The sequence below is a fragment of the Puma concolor genome, chromosome C1, assembly GCF_028749965.1.
Source record: "Puma concolor isolate L17-30 chromosome C1, mPumCon1.1.hap2, whole genome shotgun sequence".
Classification (NCBI taxonomy): domain Eukaryota; kingdom Metazoa; phylum Chordata; class Mammalia; order Carnivora; family Felidae; genus Puma; species Puma concolor.
The window spans coordinates 212263623-212284501 of NC_141674.1; the positions used below are offsets into that span (position 1 = coordinate 212263623).

At 42.5% G+C, this 20879-nt stretch overlaps 1 protein-coding gene and 1 long non-coding RNA gene across 4 annotated transcripts in view; one reads left to right on the top strand and one right to left on the bottom strand.

Annotated features, from left to right (window-relative positions):
- DAW1 (dynein assembly factor with WD repeats 1) overlaps window positions 1-20879 on the top strand; it is a 63907-nt gene that overhangs the window by 19430 nt on the left and 23598 nt on the right. For all 3 annotated transcript variants that reach the window (XM_086719841.1, XM_086719840.1, XM_025912134.2), the window contains exons 5-10: window positions 4378-4500; window positions 7397-7496; window positions 11328-11435; window positions 13870-13976; window positions 15074-15176; window positions 16254-16368. In XM_086719841.1, coding sequence (XP_086575967.1) covers window positions 4378-4500; window positions 7397-7496; window positions 11328-11435; window positions 13870-13976; window positions 15074-15176; window positions 16254-16368 — 656 coding nt within the window. The remainder of the gene's footprint in view (window positions 1-4377; window positions 4501-7396; window positions 7497-11327; window positions 11436-13869; window positions 13977-15073; window positions 15177-16253; window positions 16369-20879) is intronic.
- On the bottom strand, window positions 15705-17201 carry LOC147578721 (uncharacterized). The gene is made up of 2 exons (XR_015255606.1): window positions 17094-17201; window positions 15705-16263 (listed from the first exon to the last, which is right to left on the bottom strand). It is a non-coding gene; the product is annotated as an uncharacterized LOC147578721 (long non-coding RNA).

Below are 20879 nucleotides of genomic sequence, written 5' to 3' on the forward strand. Positions count from 1 at the left end.
CACACACACACACACACACACACACATATATATATGGCACACACACACATATATATATGGCACATCTTCTTTATCCACTCATCTGTTGATGGACATTTGGGCTCTTTCCATACTTTGGCTATGCACTCCTATGAACAGTGGGTTGCATGTGCCCCTTTGAAACAGCACATCTGTGTCCTTTGGATAAATATTCAGCAGAGAAATTGCAGGGTAATAGGGTAATTCTATTTTTAATTTTTTGAGGAACCTCCATACTGTTTTCCAGAGTGGCTGCACCAGTTTGTATTCCCACCAGCATTCCTCTTTTTCCACATCCTCAACATCTGTCATTGCCTGAGTTAAATTTAGCCATTCTGACAGGTGTGAGGTGGTATCTTATTGTGGTTTTGATTTCTATTTCTCTGATGATGAGTGATGTTGAGCATTTTTTCATGTGTTGGTTGACCATCTGGATGTCTTCTCTGGTGAAGTGTCTATTCATGTCTTTTGCCCATTTCTTCACTGGCTTATTTGTTTTTTGGGGGTTGAGTTTGATAAGTTCTTTATAGATTTTGGATACTAACCCTTTATCTGATATGTCACTTGCAAATATTTTCTCTCATTCTGTCGGTTGCCTTTTAGTTTTGCTGACTGTTTCCTTTGCTGTGCAGAAGTTATTTTGATGAGGTCCCAGTAGCTCATTTTTGCTTTTGTTTCCCTTGCCTCTGGAGACGTGTTGAGTAAGAAGTTGCTGCGGGCAAGATCAAAGAGGTTTTGCCTGCTTTCTCTTCGAGGATTTTGATGGCTTCCTGTCTTACATTGAGGTCTTTCATCTATTTTGAGTTTATTTTTGTGTATGGTGTAAGAAAGTGGTCCAGGTCCATTCTTCTGCATGTCGCTGTCCAGTTTTCCCAGCACCACTTGCTGAAGAGACTGTCTTTATTCCATTGGATATTCTTTCCTGCTTTGTCAAAGATTAGTTGGCCATACGTTTGTGGGTCCATTTCTGGGTTCTCTATTCTGTTCCATTAATCTGTGTGTCAGTTTTTGTGCCAGTACCATACTGTCTTGATGATAACAGCTTTGTAATTCATCTTGAAGTCCGGAATTATGATGTCTCCAGTTTTGTTTTTCTTTTTCAGGATTGCTTTGGAAATTCAGGATCTTTTCTGGTTCCATACAAATTTTAAGATTGTTTTTTCCAGCTCTGTGAAGAATGCAGGTGTTATTTTGATAGGGATTGCATTGAATATGTAGATTGCTTTGGATAGTATTGACATTTTAACAATATTTGTTCTTCCAATTCTTGAGCATGGAATATTTTTCCTGTTTTTTGTTTTGGTATCTTGTTCAATTTCTTTCATGAGCTTTCTATAGTTTTCAGTGTACAGACTTTTAACCTCTTTGGTTAGATTTATTCCTAGGTATTTTATGGTTTTTGGTGCAATTGTAAATGGGATCAATTCCTTGATTTCTCTTTCTGCTGCTTCCTTATTGGTGTATAGAAATGCAACTAATTTCTGTGCACTAATTTTATATCTTGTGACTTTGCTGAATTCATGGATCAGTTCTAGCTCAGGCCAATATTATTAACTATAGTGATTATGCCTGTGCATTACATCTACATAACTGCAACTATGCAACTGTGCATTCATCCTACATAACTGCAAATTTATGCTCTTTAACCAATGTCTCCCCATTTCTCCCACTCCCCAGTCCTTGGTCACTACTGTTCTACTGTCTGCTTCTATGAATTTGACTTTTTTTTAGATTCCACCTGTGTGTGAGATCAGACAATACTTGTTTTTCTGTGTCTGGCTTATTTCACTTAGCATAATGCCCTCCAAGTTCGTCCATGTTTTTGCAAGTGGCAGAGTTTCTTTCTTTCTCATGGCTAAATAGTATGACATTCCTTCCCTGATGGATATTTGTTGTTTCAATGTTTTGGCTGTTGTGAACAGCGCTGCAAAGAACATGGCAGTGCAGATACCTCTATGAGACCCTGATTTCATTTTTTAAAATTTTTTTAACTTTTATTTATTTTTGAGACAGAGAGAGACAGAGCATGAACGGGGAAGGAGCAGAGAGAGAGGGAGACACAGAATATGAAACAGGCTCCAGGTTCTGAGCCGTCAGCACAGAGCCCAGTGCGGGGCTCGAACTTACGGACCGCGAGATCATGACCTGAGCCGAAGTCGGACGCTCAACCGACTGAGCCACCCAGGCGCCCCTGATTGCGTTTTTTTTATATACACCCAGAAGTGAGATTGTGGGATCATACGGTAGTTTTATTTTTAATTTTTTGGGGGACCCACCATCCTATCTTCCATCACAACTGTGCCAGTTTACTTCCCTGAAAAGCTAAGAGGAAGTGTCTGGAGAAGAATCAAAGGTACACTGCCTTGTCAACCCTTTTGTTTGGTTGAGTTTCCTTGTCAGAATTTATCATTTATCTGTTTACCTTTTATCGTTACCACTTGACACTCAGACCAGTTTTTTAATTTATTTATTAATTTATTTCTTGATTTAACTTATTTGTTTTAATTAATTTATTTAAATTTAAGTTAGCATACAGTGCAGTATTAGTTTCGAGAGTAGAACTCAATGATTCATCACTTCTGTATAACACCCAGTGCTCATCACAAGTGCCCTGCTTAATGCCCATCACTCACTTAGCGAACCCTAACCCTAACCCTACCCCTAACCCTACCCTGCCTCCCTCCCTCCATCAACTCTCAGTTTGTTCTCTGTATTTAAAAGTCTCTTACGGTTTACCTCCCTCTGTTTTTATCTTACTGTTCCTTCTCTTCCCTTATGTTCATCTGTTGTGTGTCCTAAATTTGACATATGAGTGAAATCATCTGATACTTGTCTTTCTCTGACTGACTTTTTTTCACTTAGTATAATATACTCTGGTTCCATCCACATTGTCTCAAATGGCCAGATTTCATTCTTTTTTATTGCAGACCAGCTTTTTACTTCTGTGCACTTTTTTCTGTGTTGGGGAAGTAGCTTTCCTAATGGAGTATTTAAGGAATAACTAAGATAGTATTTTTAACTTTAAAATATTAGAGGTCAAGGGGTGCATAGGTGACTCAGTTGTTTCAGTGTGGTCAACTCTTGATTTTGGCTCGTCATCTCAGGGTCGTGAGATCGAGCCCTTCATTGGGCTCCATGCTGAATGTGGAACCTGCTTGAGATTCTCTCTCTCTCTCTCTCTCTCTCTCTCTCTCCTCCCCCCTCCCCACTTGCATGTGCTCTTTCTCTCTAAAATAAAAAACTACATATGAGAGGGCAACGTACAAATTATTCCTGTAGAAGAATAGTCATGTAAGAGGATTGCTAATCTTCAGTAAATATTCACTGACACTTACTAGTTTGCCAGTCATGTTCCAGGTCCTGGGGATGATGGCAGTAAACCTGATGGGTAGAAGAAAGACTAGCAAAGAGGTGAATGTGCCTGCTCAGGGTGTGCTTTGGGGTCAAGTTGAGGTCCCAGAGACAGCCAGTGCTGTTGGTCTTGTGGGCCATGAGCAGAAGTTTGAATTTTCCTCTAGATTGTTAGGAAGCTATTGGAGGGAAGTTAAAAAAAAACAAAAACCTCCAATTTCGGTGTGGAAGATAGACTCATAAGGAGTAAGGACCATGTGTGAGCCAAGATCTATTAGAAGATGCTTTCATTGTTTAGGCAAGAGACGGAGGCAATGGAGCCTGGTGAAATGCATCCACACTAGGGGTGTATTTTGAGATTGGGCTCACAGAATTTACTAATAGATTGTGTGTGGTATATGAGGGGATTAGAGGAACCAAAGATGATGCTAAGATTTTATGGGCTGACCAATGGGAAGAACGATACTGTTTATTGAGATCTGTTAGAATTTCAGAAAATGTTGCCGATTAATATTATTTAATTAGTAATTATTTATAAGAATGATTATTGGCAGGATTACTCTTAATCTGATTTAGTGGCTCCATTTTGGTTTAGGGATAAAATTTAAAAAGTTCCTAATAAAAGGATGTAGCTATTGTTCCCAATTTAACGGTTCTCCATACACGATTTCATTTTGTAAAAAGCAAGATGGGGCACCTGGGTGGCTCAGTCTTGGTTAAGCGTCTGACTTCAGCTCAGGTCATGATCTCACGGTTTGTGAGTTCGAGCCCCGCCTTGGGGTCTGTGCTGACAGCTCAGAGTCTGGAGCCTGCTTCGGGTTCTGTGTCTCCTTCTCTCTCTGCCCCTCCCCTGCTCATGCTCTGTTGCTCTCTCTCTCAAAAATAAAGAAAGATTAAAAAAAAGAAGAACAAGATAAATGGGGTTATAATCTTGTAGGTAAAAAAACAAGGTCTTTATTAACACGCTGCTGTTGTCACTTTGTGATCTATTTGTCTCCCGCGTGTTAGCTTTATTACAGGAAGCTATGATCGGACGTGTAAACTTTGGGATACTGCATCTGGAGAGGAGCTTCATACCCTGGAGGGCCACCGGAATGTGGTTTATGCCATAGCATTCAACAATCCGTATGGGTAAACAGACATTCAGTCATTCACTTCTTCCTCATTAATCCATTAAATCCTTTATTTTCTCTCCATTTATTCATGTCTTCCTCTGGTTGACATGGAACTTGTAGAGGTTGGGTATGATTTCTGTAAGGCAGATAATGAGCTCCAGGTAGCCAAAGAAAAGGCCTTTGCCTTGCGTATTTGAGTAAAAGTTTTTAATGTGTGTCTTTTTTCATGACTGACCACTGTGACTTTTTCCATTCACTAAGCTGTCTCAGTAAATATGTCTCTTTTATGATGGTATTATGATGGCTAGAACACAACAGTAAATGGCTTGAAAGTTAGAAGAGAAAGGCCAGTGGGATTTCTCTTGGTGGAGGTTCTGAGGATGATGTGCAACTCCAGCAGAAGCTTGGAGGTGGAAAATAAAGGAGGTGGGAGGGCACCCTGGGGGAGGGCACCCTGCAGCTCCATGGCCTAGGTGGGGCTTTGCCCGGCTCCCCCAGTGCCCCTGGCTCTCTAGTGGATGTTTCCTGGTGAGAATCAGAAGTGGGTGAGCTCAGAGTGTTCTGCGTAGTTTGAACTCTGTTCTGGATGACTGAGTTGTCATGAAGGCTTTGTGTACAAAGGAGGGACGCAATGCAAGTGCCATTTTGGGAGGGCTGTTCTGGCAGAGAGAAGGGGTCAGAGGGTTTGGATTGGGATGAAACAGGAGGCAAGGAATTTAGTTAGGAGGCAGATAAAAAGATACATTCATGGGATGATGAGAACAGTCTAGGGTAGGGGCAAGGGCAATAAAGGTAATCCTATCAAAATCTGATGCACTTAAAGTAGAAATTTTATACCATATATGTTAAAAACTTGATATGTAGGTTGCTAATGTCATTATATCTTTCTAAGATGTAACACAGTTTAAATCATATCAATTGTGATGGCACAATCAAACTTAATTGGTACATTAAAATGATTATTCCAATTACATTGCCAAAAACTTAACTTTGATGTATGCAGTTTTACATTGTAGAGAATGATAGTTTTTATAATGCCTTATTGCACCAACCTGTGGGAGAGAGATTTAATTGCTATTATAAATTTATAATTGCTATTATAAATGATAATGCTTTACCTCTACTATAATTCCTACTTTACTTGCAGTGTTATTTAAAGGACTTTAACAGTATGTTCTGCATGATATAATATAATATCCTATAATATTATACTTACAAGACAGGATATTTTTGCATATCTATCTTAGAACAAAGTTTTGGGGGGATAGAGAGGGGAGGAACTCTTCATCTTTTGGCCTTTCTATTGGATTCTACCAAGACCCCCTGACAAAAAACTCGCTTGTCCGATTACATAGTCTGATGATTTATGTATGGATTAAAGCAGCCTTTTTCACAGCACTTTGGGACACTGGGGTTTCAGCAGAGTGAGTTCAAGATTCAAGATCGCCACCAAAGAATGAGAGGGTGTGTGTGTGTGTGTGAGAGAGAGAGAGAGAGACAGAGACAGAGACAGAGAGACAGAGAGACAGAAAGACAGAGATAGAGATAGAAGAATCAGGTTAGTTCTTACATGTTTTATACATTGGGTCAGAAGTAAGCTTTGATTCTATAAAGTAACTCTATAAACTGTGAAATCAGTGTTATCTTTTATAATGTAGTGGTGAATGGGTGTAGAGAGCAGTGTGTGATCCAACAGGAACTGAGAGAGAAACAGCAGCAACTTGAGACAATATGTCTGAGGGGGAGGACGGCTGGAAAGTGGAGGGAAGGAGCTGACAAAGAGCACACAGTGCTCTCAGCATACATGAGCAGAAGTTGGACATCAGCAGCTAATGAGAAACGCTCAGACCAGATGGGGAGAGAGTTAGTGCAGACTTTGGGTTGACAACCAGCCTTGAGTGTTATTAGGAAGCTCGAGGTGGGTGGGTGGGTATTCTCCAGAACAGTCTGTCCCTGGAGCATGGAGCATGGACAGAAAGGACCTGACTCCTTTAGTATCAGAGACCACAGAAATACTTATGTGGGTGGCCTGAGAGCGAAGGAGAGATACAGGGCACTAATGTTAGTGTTTGGATAAAATATAAATCCTATGACTGTGTCAAAGACATAGAATTTGCTTTAAGATACGTATTTGGGTCTTAAGACCCAATGAGGGTCTTGAACAATGAGCTTGCAGTATAACCGGTGACCCCGTTGGGTGAAGCATTTTGATGGGTTGCTATAAAAGACAGGGGTCAATGGTAAAGGAAAAGATTTAGTTCCATGGTCAAAGGTTATGCGGGCCAACCTACTCTTATCTATCTGGTGTTGATAGTAACCCTGCTCTGCGGTGTACATGGAAAGCCTCTTGTTTGAAAGGGACTGAGGTCTCACCATATTTCCTCTGAAAACCGTCTTCCTTCACCAAAGAGCTGACAATTGGAATATTAGCAGCATTATTTTCCCAAGGAGACACTAAATTCTCAAAAACTCATCTAGCCATGTGGTTCATTGGATTTATACCTTTTCATTTTTCTTCTTTTAAATTCAATGTTATCCTTGTCAGTAGATCTAATAGAATTTTTCCGTTTCCTGCCTCTCATACATTTTTAATTTCCATTTGGTAAGAGTTTTCTAAACTAAAAAATTTACCATATTCATTGTGCTAGTTTAAAAACTGATTGTAATCTCAAACATAAATTTATACTTTCAATGTAAAACATTTTAAATTAAATGCATCATCTTATATTATTGAAAAATCAGACCTTAAAATTGTTATCCACCGAAACAAACGTAAGATTGTTTGTTGTTTCAAAAACAAAGTAAATTTCTGAGTAGATGCAGACCTACGTATTAATGTCTTGTCTTAATTCAGTGTCTCATACAGTGTGTTTGAATTTGTTTTCAAAATCTACCTTTGTTTTAAATTTTAGTGACAAAATTGCCACTGCATCCTTTGATAAGACTTGTAAGCTATGGAGTGTAGACACGGGAAAATGTTACCATACCTTTAGAGGTCATACAGCAGAAATAGTGAGTATATTTATTTTGTTATATTTTTTATGTTGTTGTTTTCCTCCTCCTTCTTCTTCTTCTTCTTCTTCTTCTTCTTCTTCTTCTTCTTCTTCGCTTTTCTCTTTCTCTCTTTTTTAATAGACTTTATTTTTTACAGGAGTTTTATATTCACAATAAGACTGAGTGGAAGGTACAGAGATTTCCCATATATTCCCTCCCGTCCCCCCAAAACCAAGCATGTCCCTTTATGAACATCCCCCACCAAAATGGTACCTTTGTTACAATTGATGGACCTATGTCAACACATCATTGCTATTTGTTTTTAGGAGTCCATTATATAAAAGTGGTGGTTCTACCTTCATGATTAATTTTATAATTCTATCCAGTATTTTTAGCTTACATTTATTTCATATGGTGACATTTATGTAAATTACAAGCTATTCGAGTGTTTATATATTAAAGATGTCGTTCAATAACCTGCATCCTGCATTGACCAATTAGATGTGTAATATGATAAACATTTAAGTGCAATATCCAACCTGACTTCTTCTTTTTCATTGACTTGCTTTTGAAGGATTGACTTGATGGGGGTTGATAAAATTCTTAACATAGCTTTTAAAGTACCTTTTTTTTAAAAAAAAAAATATATATATATGTATATATATCATGGGAAATATTTAGGCTGATTGTTTCCCGGATATCATTAGAATTCAAATTTGCATAAATAGTTTGATACTCTAAATAGCTTTCACTATTGGGAGGCCTTGACCTTGGCCAATTCTGTGTTACAGCTTATAACAATTAGTGAGATAATTGGCACCCTATGGAACAAATGACAACTTTTAAAAATAAACAAGCTGCTTATTTTAGGAGTAAAATTTATTTATATTTATCCTTCAAACTCATGGTGTACTCATCCAATAAGGGCTCATGCTATGTTTAATACTTTGCTAGACACTGGGGGATAATGCAGTGAAAAACTATAACCGACTCGTTAATTGCGCTCAGTGTGCACAAAGCGCTGTCCTAAGCCCTTCACATATATTAGCTTAGTTGCATCTCATAACAACCCTAAGGGCTAGATATTTCCCCCTTTTACAGTCCAAGATGCTGAGGCATAGAGTATGTAATTTACCCAAAGTTATAAAAAAGACATAATCCTCATTCTCACACTCCCTTGGAACTTTGAAAAAGTTTTTTTTTTTATATATATGGTTCCTAAGAAAATATTGATTTTTTCATAGTCAACAACATTAATCCAATAAATATTTACTAAATATTGGCTGCGTGTCAAGCCCTGGCCTACGTGTTTGGCATGCCAAATAGAATCACACATAGATCTTGTCCTGCAGGGATTTTGTACTTTAGTAGAGGGAGTAGAGGCACCAATAAATAAGTTCAAAGATGCTTTGTGGGTGTGCTAGAAGTTCGTGGGGAGTTTAGTGTGGTCACAGAGGGGAGCACCCAGTAGGGGGGTGCTGAGGAGAGACTTTGCACGTGTACTCAGGACGAGGAAGCAGCACGCCCACAGGAGGTGTGCAACGGTGGTGGGTGCTTTTGAACTCGGGTGACTCTGTGTGGCCAGAGCAACGCTTCCCAGCCTCACCCTGGGGTGATATACACAGAATACGCCAACGTGGCCATGCAACGCACGGAGGGGAGTTGCCTTCTGCCCATGGGCAGGGGTGCTGGCTGAGGACCCCTTGTGCTGCCCAGCTGCCTGGATTCAAGGCACCTTATCTTGGCACCTGCAACCCGTTCAGAGCCACATCGCATGGTGAGCGTGATCGAAGTGGCCCGTAGTTTTGATTCCTATGCTATACTAAGGAATTAGGGCTTCATCCTGTGGATGGTGCTGTGCTGTTGGGACTCTTAAGCTGGGGGATCGCGTGGTCACTTTGATTCTTTGGGAAGATCATTCTTTTGGCAGTGTGCAGCGTGATCGGAGGTAGGGGCCAGTGGGACATCTTGTTTCCAAGCAGAAATGACAGAGGCGTAGGCGGTGGAGGAGTAGGACTGGGTCAGCAAGTAGATGTGAGGCCTGAAGGAAAAAAGGGCCCCCAGAGAGATTCCCTGATTTCAGACAATGGCAGTGCCGTTCACCAATTCTCTATATAGAAGGAAAAGCAGCTCTGTGCTCATATGACTCACGTGTCTTAGACTGATTGGTCCAAGCTGCCCGCGTGATGTCCATCGGAGGCCCTTTGGGCTTGAATTGAGTGGCAAAGTCTGGGCAGGAGACACGGATATGTGGGTGAGTCAGTGGTATTAGGGTGGCAGTGGGGACCACCGAGGAAGTGAAATTTCTGAAAGGAAAAGGGTCAGTGTGGGGAGAAGTGTGATGGCATCTTGAGCAGACGGAGAAGAGAAGAACTCTCCAAAAGATACAAAAAACAGATAGGAAGCAAAAGAAGAAAAGCAGAGCAGGGTCATGGCTGTCAAGAGGGAAGAAAATATGGAGAAGAAAGGGGTCAACACTGCAGATGTCAAGGAGGTTAAGTGGGATGACCGACAGAGCCATTGGATCGGCCCTTTAACCAAAGTGGTTCCAGCAGGGTTGAAGAGTGGGGGATGGGCAGTCAGGGATTTGGTGGTGAAAGGGAAAAAGTAGTCGAAAAGGGGGCACATAGAGTCAAGGGAGGGTTTGTTTTTATGTGGGAAAAGCCCAAGCACGTTTCTAGGCCACTAGGAGGGATCTAGTCCAGAAGGAGGGAAAAAAATCAGTGGGTACGTGGCTCCTAGGTATGTGGGCAAGAGGGTGTCTCAGAAGGGCGAAGGGATCCCTCTGCACCTGAGACGGACGGAAGGGAGGAGAGGCCCAGGTGAGGAAGTCCCCCACTCCCCATAGATGAGTTTTCTCAGGGAAATAGTAGGAGGCCAGGCTATCTGTGGAAGAGGGGTGAAACAGACCGGGGACAAGAGTGGGGAAAGGGACAATGTACTGAGGCAGAGGCACGTTCACGTCGGGAAGGGTGCTGAGCACACAGCTGAGGACAGAAGGCATGAACGAGCAATGCCATAACCTGCTGTGCGGTTTTCTGAAGCTGAGTGGTGACGGAAGGCAAGTGAGTGAACGCAATGGCCGTTGCTACAGTTGGTGGGAGTCTTACCGATGGCGCAGTGGAAAGACAGGGAGTGAGGTATTGAGGATACTGGCAGGAGCCATGTTCTCAAGATGTCAGCTGAGTGGGGGATGAGGGGCCGGGAAAAAGCAGGGGTCTGAATGATATGGAAAATGTCCTGGGGATGGCTTGGTGAGGAAGGAAGCGGAAGTCCTGGGAAATTGTAACTCGGGATTGATGTATTGGTAGTGAATTTTCTAGAGGAAGTGATGTCAAAGTCCAGGGTGTGGCCATGGGAGTGATTATGAAAGGGAGTGCAGGGTCATGGGTCTGGGGTACTGGACTGGTGCCTCACAGGAAGGCCGTGTAGGACTTGGACTTGAGACTAAAATCCAGTAGCCAAAGTCCTTGGTGAGTGAGGGGGAGGATTGAAAGGACTGTGAAGTTAACACCCCGGAAGCCGGAAGCCAGAAAACACAAATCTCATCTCGAAGGAGATGGGTTTGCTTTTGTTCGTGTTCTGTGGTCTGGAAGCGGGGAGGGGCGCCAGTGCCCCTGAAATCCTGAGCTGGGTGCCGTGGGAGAGCAGGAAGCTTCTTCCCAAGAGGAGGGTGCTTCAGGATCGAACCAGCACAAGGCAGGCCACCCGGATCTGATGTTTCACTGCGTGGTTTACAAAGAATTAGGCTGAATCCAAGGTGGTTGCGTCTCGAAGCTTCTCTATGCAAAATTGACAGCGTAAAACTCTTCTCTCTCTCTCAAATCTCTTCCACTTCCTGTAATTCAGGTGTGTTTGTCATTCAATCCTCAAAGCACCCTCGTGGCCACTGGCAGCATGGACACAACAGCCAAACTGTGGGACATTCAGAACGGAGAGGAAGCGCTCACTTTGACGGTACGTTCAAAATGCCGACAGGCTCCGGAGCCTTGCATTTTCATTCGCCGCCCTTTAGCACTGGCCTATCATTTGAGTTTGTTTCTATTTTTGTGTTTATTGCAAACTGACCTCTTGGGCTTTCAGACTCTGCAGTGAAAAGAGTGTCCCGGTTGGTTTGCTGGCTCTTCCAAAAGGCTTTGATGGGAGAGCGGGGGAAGCCACGCGGGCTCTTCCCTGTGACTGGCTTTAGTCTGTAAACCATACCAACTGTGACTTAAAGCCACCGCCGTCTTCCTGGCTTAAAGCCAAGTAGGAGGAGGCTGGCACTTTCTGGAGGGGCGGAAGTGGAGAACTTGCCAGAAGATTCCTTAAACGGATGACTGCTCGCTCCGTCCTCCACCACCCCCCACCCCCCCAGTCTTAGAAGCCTTCTGTGTTACAAAGTCTGAAATGACAAGGGGCCAGCGGAAGGAGGAGCAAGGCCACAGGGCACCGCCCACAGCCCCGGTGCTGCCTGTCCCCACAGGGGCCTCTGTCCACTGCCACCAGGCGTCCAGCACTTCCCTGCCGCCTCTGCTTCTCCCCACCGCAGCCCACACCCCCGTACAAAAACAGGGTGATTCTCTGTGCCGATCGGTGGGAACTGCTAGCTGGAAAACCCAAGTCTTATCCTTCCAAGTTATAAATGGACATTAAACACAGGACCCCTCCCCTAGGAGAGCTTTTTCCAAGAAAGTTACAAAATGGCCCGGAGAGAGAAAAAGCACCCTTTTTAACTAACGCCGAGGGATGCAGAGTGCCAGCCTTAATTAGCGTAAGCGTCCTCTTTCGATCTTCGTTCTCATCCTGTCCGAGGGCGGCTGTCTCTGCATTACCTCCACTTTCAGACACATGCCTGACAGTCCTCGAAGGACGCATCTGTCCCTGCACACCTACACCTGCCTGCCGCCAGAGAACACGTTCGTTTCGTGTGTTCGGAATTGCCATGTTCAGCCGCATTTAGTTTTTTGCCATTCGGGATCAATCAGAAATTTGATTTGTAAATGAACCTTTCCGCTACTTAAAAAAGTAATATATGTTAATTTGCTACAATAATTAGAGAAACAAGGGAGACACTGCAGAGTAGAATCTGCTGCACAGAAGGGCTTCTTCGGATTGTCTCAGGACGTCTGATGCATCAACCGTAGACAGGGACCAGGTGAAAGTCAGGCCAAAGGCCAGATATTTATTAACCTATTTGATGTTAAGTCATCATAAGAATATCCTTTAATTTTTTTTTCAATGTTTATTTCTGAGAGATAGAGAGAGAGAGAATGAGTGAGGGAGGGGTAGAGAGAGAGGGAGACACAGAATCCCCAGCAGGCTCCAGGCTCCAAGCTGTCAGCACAGAACCTGATGTGGGGCTCAGACTCGTGAACTGCAAAATCACGACCTGAGTTGAAGTCAGACACTTAACCAACCGAGCCACCCTGGTGCCCCAAGAATATCCTTTTTTTTTAACTTATTAACTTTATTTCACAAACTTGCCTATTGTTAATCCATAAAGTGCACAGCCCTTTTATTTTTTTTATAATCATTTTAAGTTTATTTTTTGAGAGAGAGAGAGAGACAGCGTGTGTGTGTGTGTGTGTGTGTGTGTGTGTGTGTGTGTGTGTGCAAGAGAGCTTGAAGGAGAGGTAGAAAGGGAGGGAGACAGAGAATCCCAAGCAGGCTCCACACTGTCAGTGCAGAGCCCAATGCGGGGCTCGATTTCACACACTGTGAGATCATGACCTAAGCTGAGATCAAGAGTCAGATGCCTAACCCACTGAGCCACGCAGGCTCCCTGAATACAGCTCTTTTAAAAGTGTTTTTAAGGGGCCCCTGGGTGGTGCAGTCGGTTAAGCGTCCGACTTCAGCCAGGTCACGATCTCGCGGTCCGTGAGTTCGAGCCCCGCGTCGGGGTCTGGGCTGATGGCTCGGAGCCTGGAGCCTGTTTCTGATTCTGTGTCTCCCTCTCTCTCTGCCCCTCCCCCGTTCATGCTCTGTCTCTCTCTGTCCCAAAAATAAAAACGTTGAAAAAAAAAAAAAGTGTTTTTAAGACAATGTGAAAAAAGCCCTCTGATTTCCCAAATCATGCTCTCGCCCTGTCTATTCAAACAGAAACAAAAATTAAAAAAAAAAAAAATAGCTGTACTATGTAAAATTGACTTTATTTAAGTGTGTAAGTCAACTTTTAGAAAAATTTAGTCAAGTGCCACTTTCCCCAGACTCTAGTTTTCAAACATTTCCCCGGAAAGAAACCTGTGCCCATTTGCAATCTCTCCCTATTGCCACCCCCAGTCAACCACTAATCTTTTTTCCCCCTATAGAGTTTTGCCTTTTCTAGCATTTTCTTATCAACTAGGATATTGTGCATTTGTAGAGAGTGTTTTTCCACAGGTGTGCCTGACGGTATCCACTCTCTTTCTAGGGACATTCGGCTGAAATCATCTCTTTGTCCTTTAACACCTCGGGAGACAGAATCATCACAGGGTCTTTTGATCATACAGTTGCAGTGTGGGAAGCTGAAACTGGAAGGTATTCTCTGTCTTTGGGAATATTAAAATCTGGGGGGCGCCTGGGTGGCTCAGTCGGTTAAGCGTGCAACTTCGGCTCAGGTCACGATCTCATGGTTTGTGGGTTCGAGCCCCACATCAGGCTCTGAGCTGTCAGAGCCTGGAGCCTGCTTCGGATTCTGCCTCCCTCTCTGCCCTACCCCTGCTCATGCTCTCTCTCTCTCAAAAATAAAATAAGAAAACATTAAAAAAAATTTAAAACCTAAATCAGAGGGTTAAGAAAATCTTTGCTGTTCATTAGTTTAATCTTATATCTATTAAGTGTGCTTTGGATTCTATAGGAATAGGACACACCACAAATAAATTAATTCATTATTTAATGGTATTTCTGATCCATAAAACATGTGTATTTTCTTAGAATTCTGAGCAAATAATGCCACACAGCAACATACGAGGAGAATGTTAACAGTAACCTGGGTGTATGGCTGTTACTTATTCTGTATACTGTGTAATCAAATTTCAGTGGCTTGTCATTACGGTAGGCATGGATATCAGGAGTAAATAAAATCATGGCTAATTTCCCCTACTTAATTTAGTCCACAAACTTCAATTTCCTTCCTAATTATTTTTGGTTCTAGTTGCTAAGATGTTAACTAAATTAGACTATTTGTTCTATAAAGCCCTACCTTGGACCTGTCTGCATCTTGGTAAGGGGGCTAATCATCAGGGGTAGCAATCAAGATGAGGAAGGGCCCTTCAGACACTCGAGGGGAAGTTTCTGAACTACCAGGGGGTCTGCTCATCCGGTGTAAGAGCGCTTCCAGAATTTCAGACCATCTTTATTATTTTCTACCCATGGCTTTCTGAGGTCTTGTCTTAAGTAATGTTGCCATCTTTGAGTGCTTAAAGTTTTGGTATATTTCTGCTGAAATGAAATGAGTAGCCTAGTTGACTCTTTTTGAGCTATAGTAAAGCCATCATTGTTTGGTCATCAAAGAGGTTATTTTGTAAAAACCAAAGTTCAGATTCTTACACCCACAGGGGGCTAGACATCATTATTTGGGCACATATCCTGACGTGTGGCATCGTTCACCAGCATGCATCCTTTCCATTCTGCAGGAAGGTGTATACCCTAGTTGGGCATTGTGCTGAGATTAGCAGTGCTTCATTCAACTGGGATTGCTCTCTGATATTAACCGGCTCTATGGACAAAACCTGCATGGTGAGCTCAAGAAACACCTTTGCTCTACAGTTCTTGTGTGCATGCTTTTACTGTGTCAGACATTCCCTGCAACATTAACAAATCTCAAAGGTACTGTAAAATTAAGATATTAATTTATAAATGATAGTTGGCATTAAAAAATTTTTTTAAATGTTTTATTTATTTTTGAGACAGAGAGAGACAGAGCAGGAGCAGGGGAGGGGCAGAGAGAGAGGGAGACACAGAATCCAAAGCAGGCTCCAGGCTGTGAGCTGTCAGTACAGAGCCCGACGCGGGGCTTGAACTCACAAACCGTGAGATCATGACCTGAGCTGAAGTCAGACACTTAACTGACTGAGCCACCCAGGCGCCCCCTTTTTAAAAAATTTTTTTAAATGTTTTATTTATTTTTGAGACAGAGAGGATAGTTGGCATTTTTAAATGTTGTTTCTGATCTCCCGAGTTTAAAGAAACTATGTAGTAAAACAATGTTAATTGAATCAGATCAAACAATGTTAATTGTTACAAGATCTTTAAAAAAAAATAAAAGGCATGTTATTTTTCTTTATTCTCTCTGTTCATTTGTTGAACTTTGATTAGAGGCAGTCTCAGTGAGGCTCAGCACAACATCTCCCTGCCTTTAACTTTCTTTTGCTAAGAGCTTATGCTCTGGAATTATTATTTGATTACACATCCAATGTATTATAACCTTAGTACTTTTCATGTGCTGGCGTTACAGTTTTAGATCAAGCTCCTTATCATTTGATGACCTTCTTATGAAAAGAGGACACTGCCTCTCCAGTCAGCGAAGCAGGCACTTTGAGATTTTTCCTACTATTGTGGCAGATTTGTACTACCCATCCTAAATGTCTGTCTCTGATCTTCTCCTCGTCCAAAGTGTGCCTTGTTAGTTGGTTGGCTGTGGTCTCTTGTCATGAATCCAGGTAGAATTAACAGAACATGTGAAAATGATACACATGATCTTGGCCCAGTTATTTAGCCAGCCGTGCGCATGTCGTCAGGACTACTACTTGCTGTTTTTGCACTTCAGACAGGAAGTTATCATAGTCGTCTTTTTTTTTTTTTTTTTACTTGTAGCTGTGGGACGCTGCAAATGGAAAATATGTGGCAACATTAACAGGCCATGATGATGAAATACTAGACAGCTGTTTTGATTACACTGGAAAACTTATTGCTACTGCTTCAGCCGATGGTAGGTCATCGGTTCATATATTTAATTTATGGGGGGGGGGATTTATGCTTTGTCTGAGAAACATGTGTAATTCTACACTATAGGTCATCTACCTGATGACCAGCTATGGTACAAACCACATCTGCCTCATCTCTGTGATGTTGGTATCTATGTCCGTATCGTATTCTTGGTAACCATGTCACGATATCTGCGTCACCTCCTTGGCAACCACGTCTGGTGTTATACTCGGTCTTCACACCTCCTTGATGACTATGGATGGTGGTATATTCTGGATCATCTCCCTAATCCTGCATTATGCTCCACTGTGTTGACCTCATCAACTTGACCACCATCCACAGAGCTATAGTAAGTCTGTATTATCTCCTGTATCCACACGTGCTGCTCCATTACGTATAGTGCACTTTTGTGACGAACACACATGATGCTGTGCTATACGTCATCTTCTCCCTTACCATTGATGAGTCTACACTGTATCTGCATCATCTTATTGGTAACCGTGGACTGGTGGTAAACTGTGCGTGCCTCAACTCATTGAAGACCACATATGATGCTACAATACATCTCTGTCATCTTCCTGTTGACCGTGCATATTATTATGCCCATCTCATCCCTCCAGGACACAATTTACAGGGTACCTCTACTCCAGCCCTGGGTCACCAAGTAAGACCCTACATTATACCATCATCCCCTCCTGATGGCCGTAAATGATAACACACCATACTCACATTTTCTTAAAAACCATGCACGATATTCCATTTCACTCCATCATCTCCTTGATTGCTGCCTAGGAGGTATCCTCTCCTTGATAACCATGTATGGTTACCATGAACTCACCTTGTTGACAAATAAATATGATGTTACACCATGTCTTTGACATGTCACTGAAAGCTGCATATCATGCTATGTGACATCTGTCCCCCCTCATTGACAAGCATCGGTATTACAACATTATGAATACACTCTGTCTTGGGTGGTAATTTATTATACTAAACAACAGGTCGCCCTCATAACTATGTATTCCTGACAAGCATGTAAGAGACTCCACGACTTCCACATCATTTGCTGGCAACCCTGTCATTATGTCCACATCACATCCTTGACAGCTGCATGCGATGACACATCTGCACCATCTCCTTGGCCAGCATACGTGACGCTATACTAAGTCTATGTCATCTCATGACATCACACAACCATGTGTGATGCTCTTCTTTGAGTCATCACTCTGATAATAAAGTATGATGCTACACTGTGTCATCTTCCTGAAGACTGCAGGTAATGCTACCCCACACCTGTGTTATCCAGCTGATGACCACATATGCAGCTGCACCACGTGTGCATAATTCTTTTAATAGCCACCTATGATGCTACATTGTGTCCGCACCATAGACCCGAGGATTACGTTTTAAGTTACACCATGACTTTGTTATCATTTAAAGACCACACTGGATGCTGCACTCTTATCTGCCTCATCTCCTTGGCAAGCTGGTGTGGTGCTATCCAAAGTCTACCTAATCTCCTGGGTAACCATATGCAATGCTATTCCATGAGAGACCTCACCTTGGTAGCCAAGTATGATGCTGAACTGTCATCTCCCTGGAGACCAAATGTGATGCTACACTGTGTCTATATCATCCACCTGATGACCATGAAGGGAGCCACATAAGTCCACATTATCCCTCTAATGACCACATATGATGCTATCTTGTGTCTATATCATATACCCGACTGCTATGTTTTAATTTACAGTCCTTGTCATTCTCTTTAAAATCTTGTATGATACTACACTATACCTTCATCTAATCACTTATAACCATGTATGATCCTCTGCCATATCTTCACCACTTCCTAGAAATTTATGTGCGACGCTGTAATATTTCTACCTCATCACCTCGGCAAACACGTCTTCAAGGTCCGCTATGTCTGCTTCACCTCATTTACAAAACTACATGATTCCACATCATGTCTGGATTGTGTTTTTGAAATCTGCTCCTCAGGCTATACCTTTTGTGTCATCTTGAGTGCTACGTGTGATGCCCTAGTGCCTGTCATCTCAATGGTAGGCTCGTATAACGTTAATCTGTGTCAACAATTAATAACGTTATGTGATGCTTAAGTGCTCGCTACCCTCCATTAATGATGGTACACTCTGATTGCATCATCTCCCTGGCAACCATATATAATGCTACACTGTGTGTCATACCCTGATAATTACCTCATCTCCCTGACAATCAAGTAAGGTGTAGTGCTATTTCTGTGTTATCTCCTAAAACACATGTATGATGCTATACTATGTCTGTCTCATGTTCTTCCTAGCAACATATAAAGCTATATCATTTTCTTGATAATCATGTATAATGTCTATACTAGGAGAGATTCCTTGATGACCATGCATGATGCTACATGATATATGCACCATATCCTAGAAAACCATGCTACATTATGTGAAACCCCCTGTACAAGTATGTGTCATGCTCTACGATTACTACATCACCCTTTTAACAACCCTGCACCATGCGACTAAACTATTTCTGTATTATGTCCGTGATAATCATGTATGACGCCACACTATGTCTGTGTCGTTTGGAAAACAGGATATGGTGATGCATTATTTCTGTGTTACTTTTCTGTCTATTATTTGTGATGTTGAAATATATGTGTCTTGTATTCCTGATCAACACCTATGACATTACAATATGTCTGTGGCGAGCCTATTGTATCCACATATGACACAAATTGTGTCTATATCGTCCCTCTGATGACCACATACGACACTGCACTGTGTGTCCTCTCCCTGATAATGTACGACACCACGCCACATTTGCATCATTTCCCTGACATCCAGGGTGATGCTACACCATTTCTGGTCATCTCCTTGACGACCACGTACGAAGCCATGCTGTGTCTCATCATGTCTTGGCCAGCGAATGAAGCTATAGACTCTGTTTGCATATTTCTTAACAGTCATGCGTGATGCTCTATTATAAGGAATCTCCTGACAATCACGTATGGTGCTGTGAGATATCTGTGTCATCTTGCCCACCGCGCATGACCCTGCACTGTCTGTGGCCAGCCCACGTGATGGCATCCTGTAACTGCATTACCTCTGTGATAACTGTATTCGTTTGCCAGGGTTGCCATCACAGAGTACAACAGACTGAGTGGCTTAAAATACAGACATTTCTCTTCTCACAATTCTGGAAGCTACAGGTTCAAGATCAAGGTGCTGGCAGCGTTGGTTTCTTCTGAGGCCTGCAGATGGCAGTTTTCTCCCTGTGTCTTCATGGTCTTCCCTTTGCACGTGTCTGTGTCCTAATCTCTTTTTCTTACAAGGTCACCGGCTATATTGGGTTAGGGCACACTTTAAGGACCTCATGTTAATCTCATTTCTTCTTTAAAGACCCAATCTTGGGGCACCTGGGTGCCTCTGTTGGTTAAACGTCCGACTTCGGCTAAGGTCATGATCTCGCGGTTGGTGGGTTTGAGCCCCGAGTCAGGCTCTGTGTTGACAGTTCAGAGCCTGGAGCCTGCTTCGGATTCTGTGTGTCCCTCTCTCTCTCCCCCTCCCCGGCTCGTACTTTGTTTGTCTCTCTCTTAAAAATAAACAAACATTTAAAAATTAAAAAGAAATAAATAAAAAGACCCAATCTCCAAGTAAGTCAACTTCTGAGGCACGGTGGGTTGGAAATTCAACATATGAGTTTTGTGGGGACCGCAGTTTGGCCCAATAACAGCATGTGCGACATACAGCATGTTTGTGTCTTCTGCCTGAAGACTTCTCTTCTTGCAAATCCCACGGTATGACATGTCTGTATCGTGTCTTTGCTAATCATGCTACACTCTGTCTGTATCACCTTTTAACCTACTGTATACGATGCTACATTGTGACTTCCCCACCTCCCGAGAGCCATGGATGATACTATACCAGGGATAAACTCCCTGAAGACGGTGAATGACTCTTCTTGACGTCTGCATCATATCCTTGACAAAAACATGAGATGCCACACTCTGGATCATATCTTAAGTATGTGTCATGGTGTGCGATTACTCCAGAATGTTTCAATACATACATAATGCTCTGCCATTATTCAGGTCTTTGACAACCTCGTAAGGGTATATGCTGTATATCCTATACTGTGTTTATATCATCTCCTTGATAACCATGGGGAGTGCTATGCTATTTTGCAGCATCTCCTAGACAGCTAAGTGTGATGCTAAGTGTTACAGTATGTGTCATGTCCATGATGACCACCATGTATGATGCTCCAATATATCTTGCCACCTGTTGATGACCCCATATGTTGCTACGCTGTGTGTTTTAATCTCTTTGGACAAGCATACATCATGCTATACTATGTCTGCCTCGTCTCTGTGATGGCCACATAGGACACTATGTCTGTGTCATGCTCCCATGAATGCGTATCATGCTGTGCTATGATTGTGTCATCACCATGTCAACACGCATAAGCCTCCACTGTGTCTAAGGCATCTCTTTGATATTCACATATGATGTT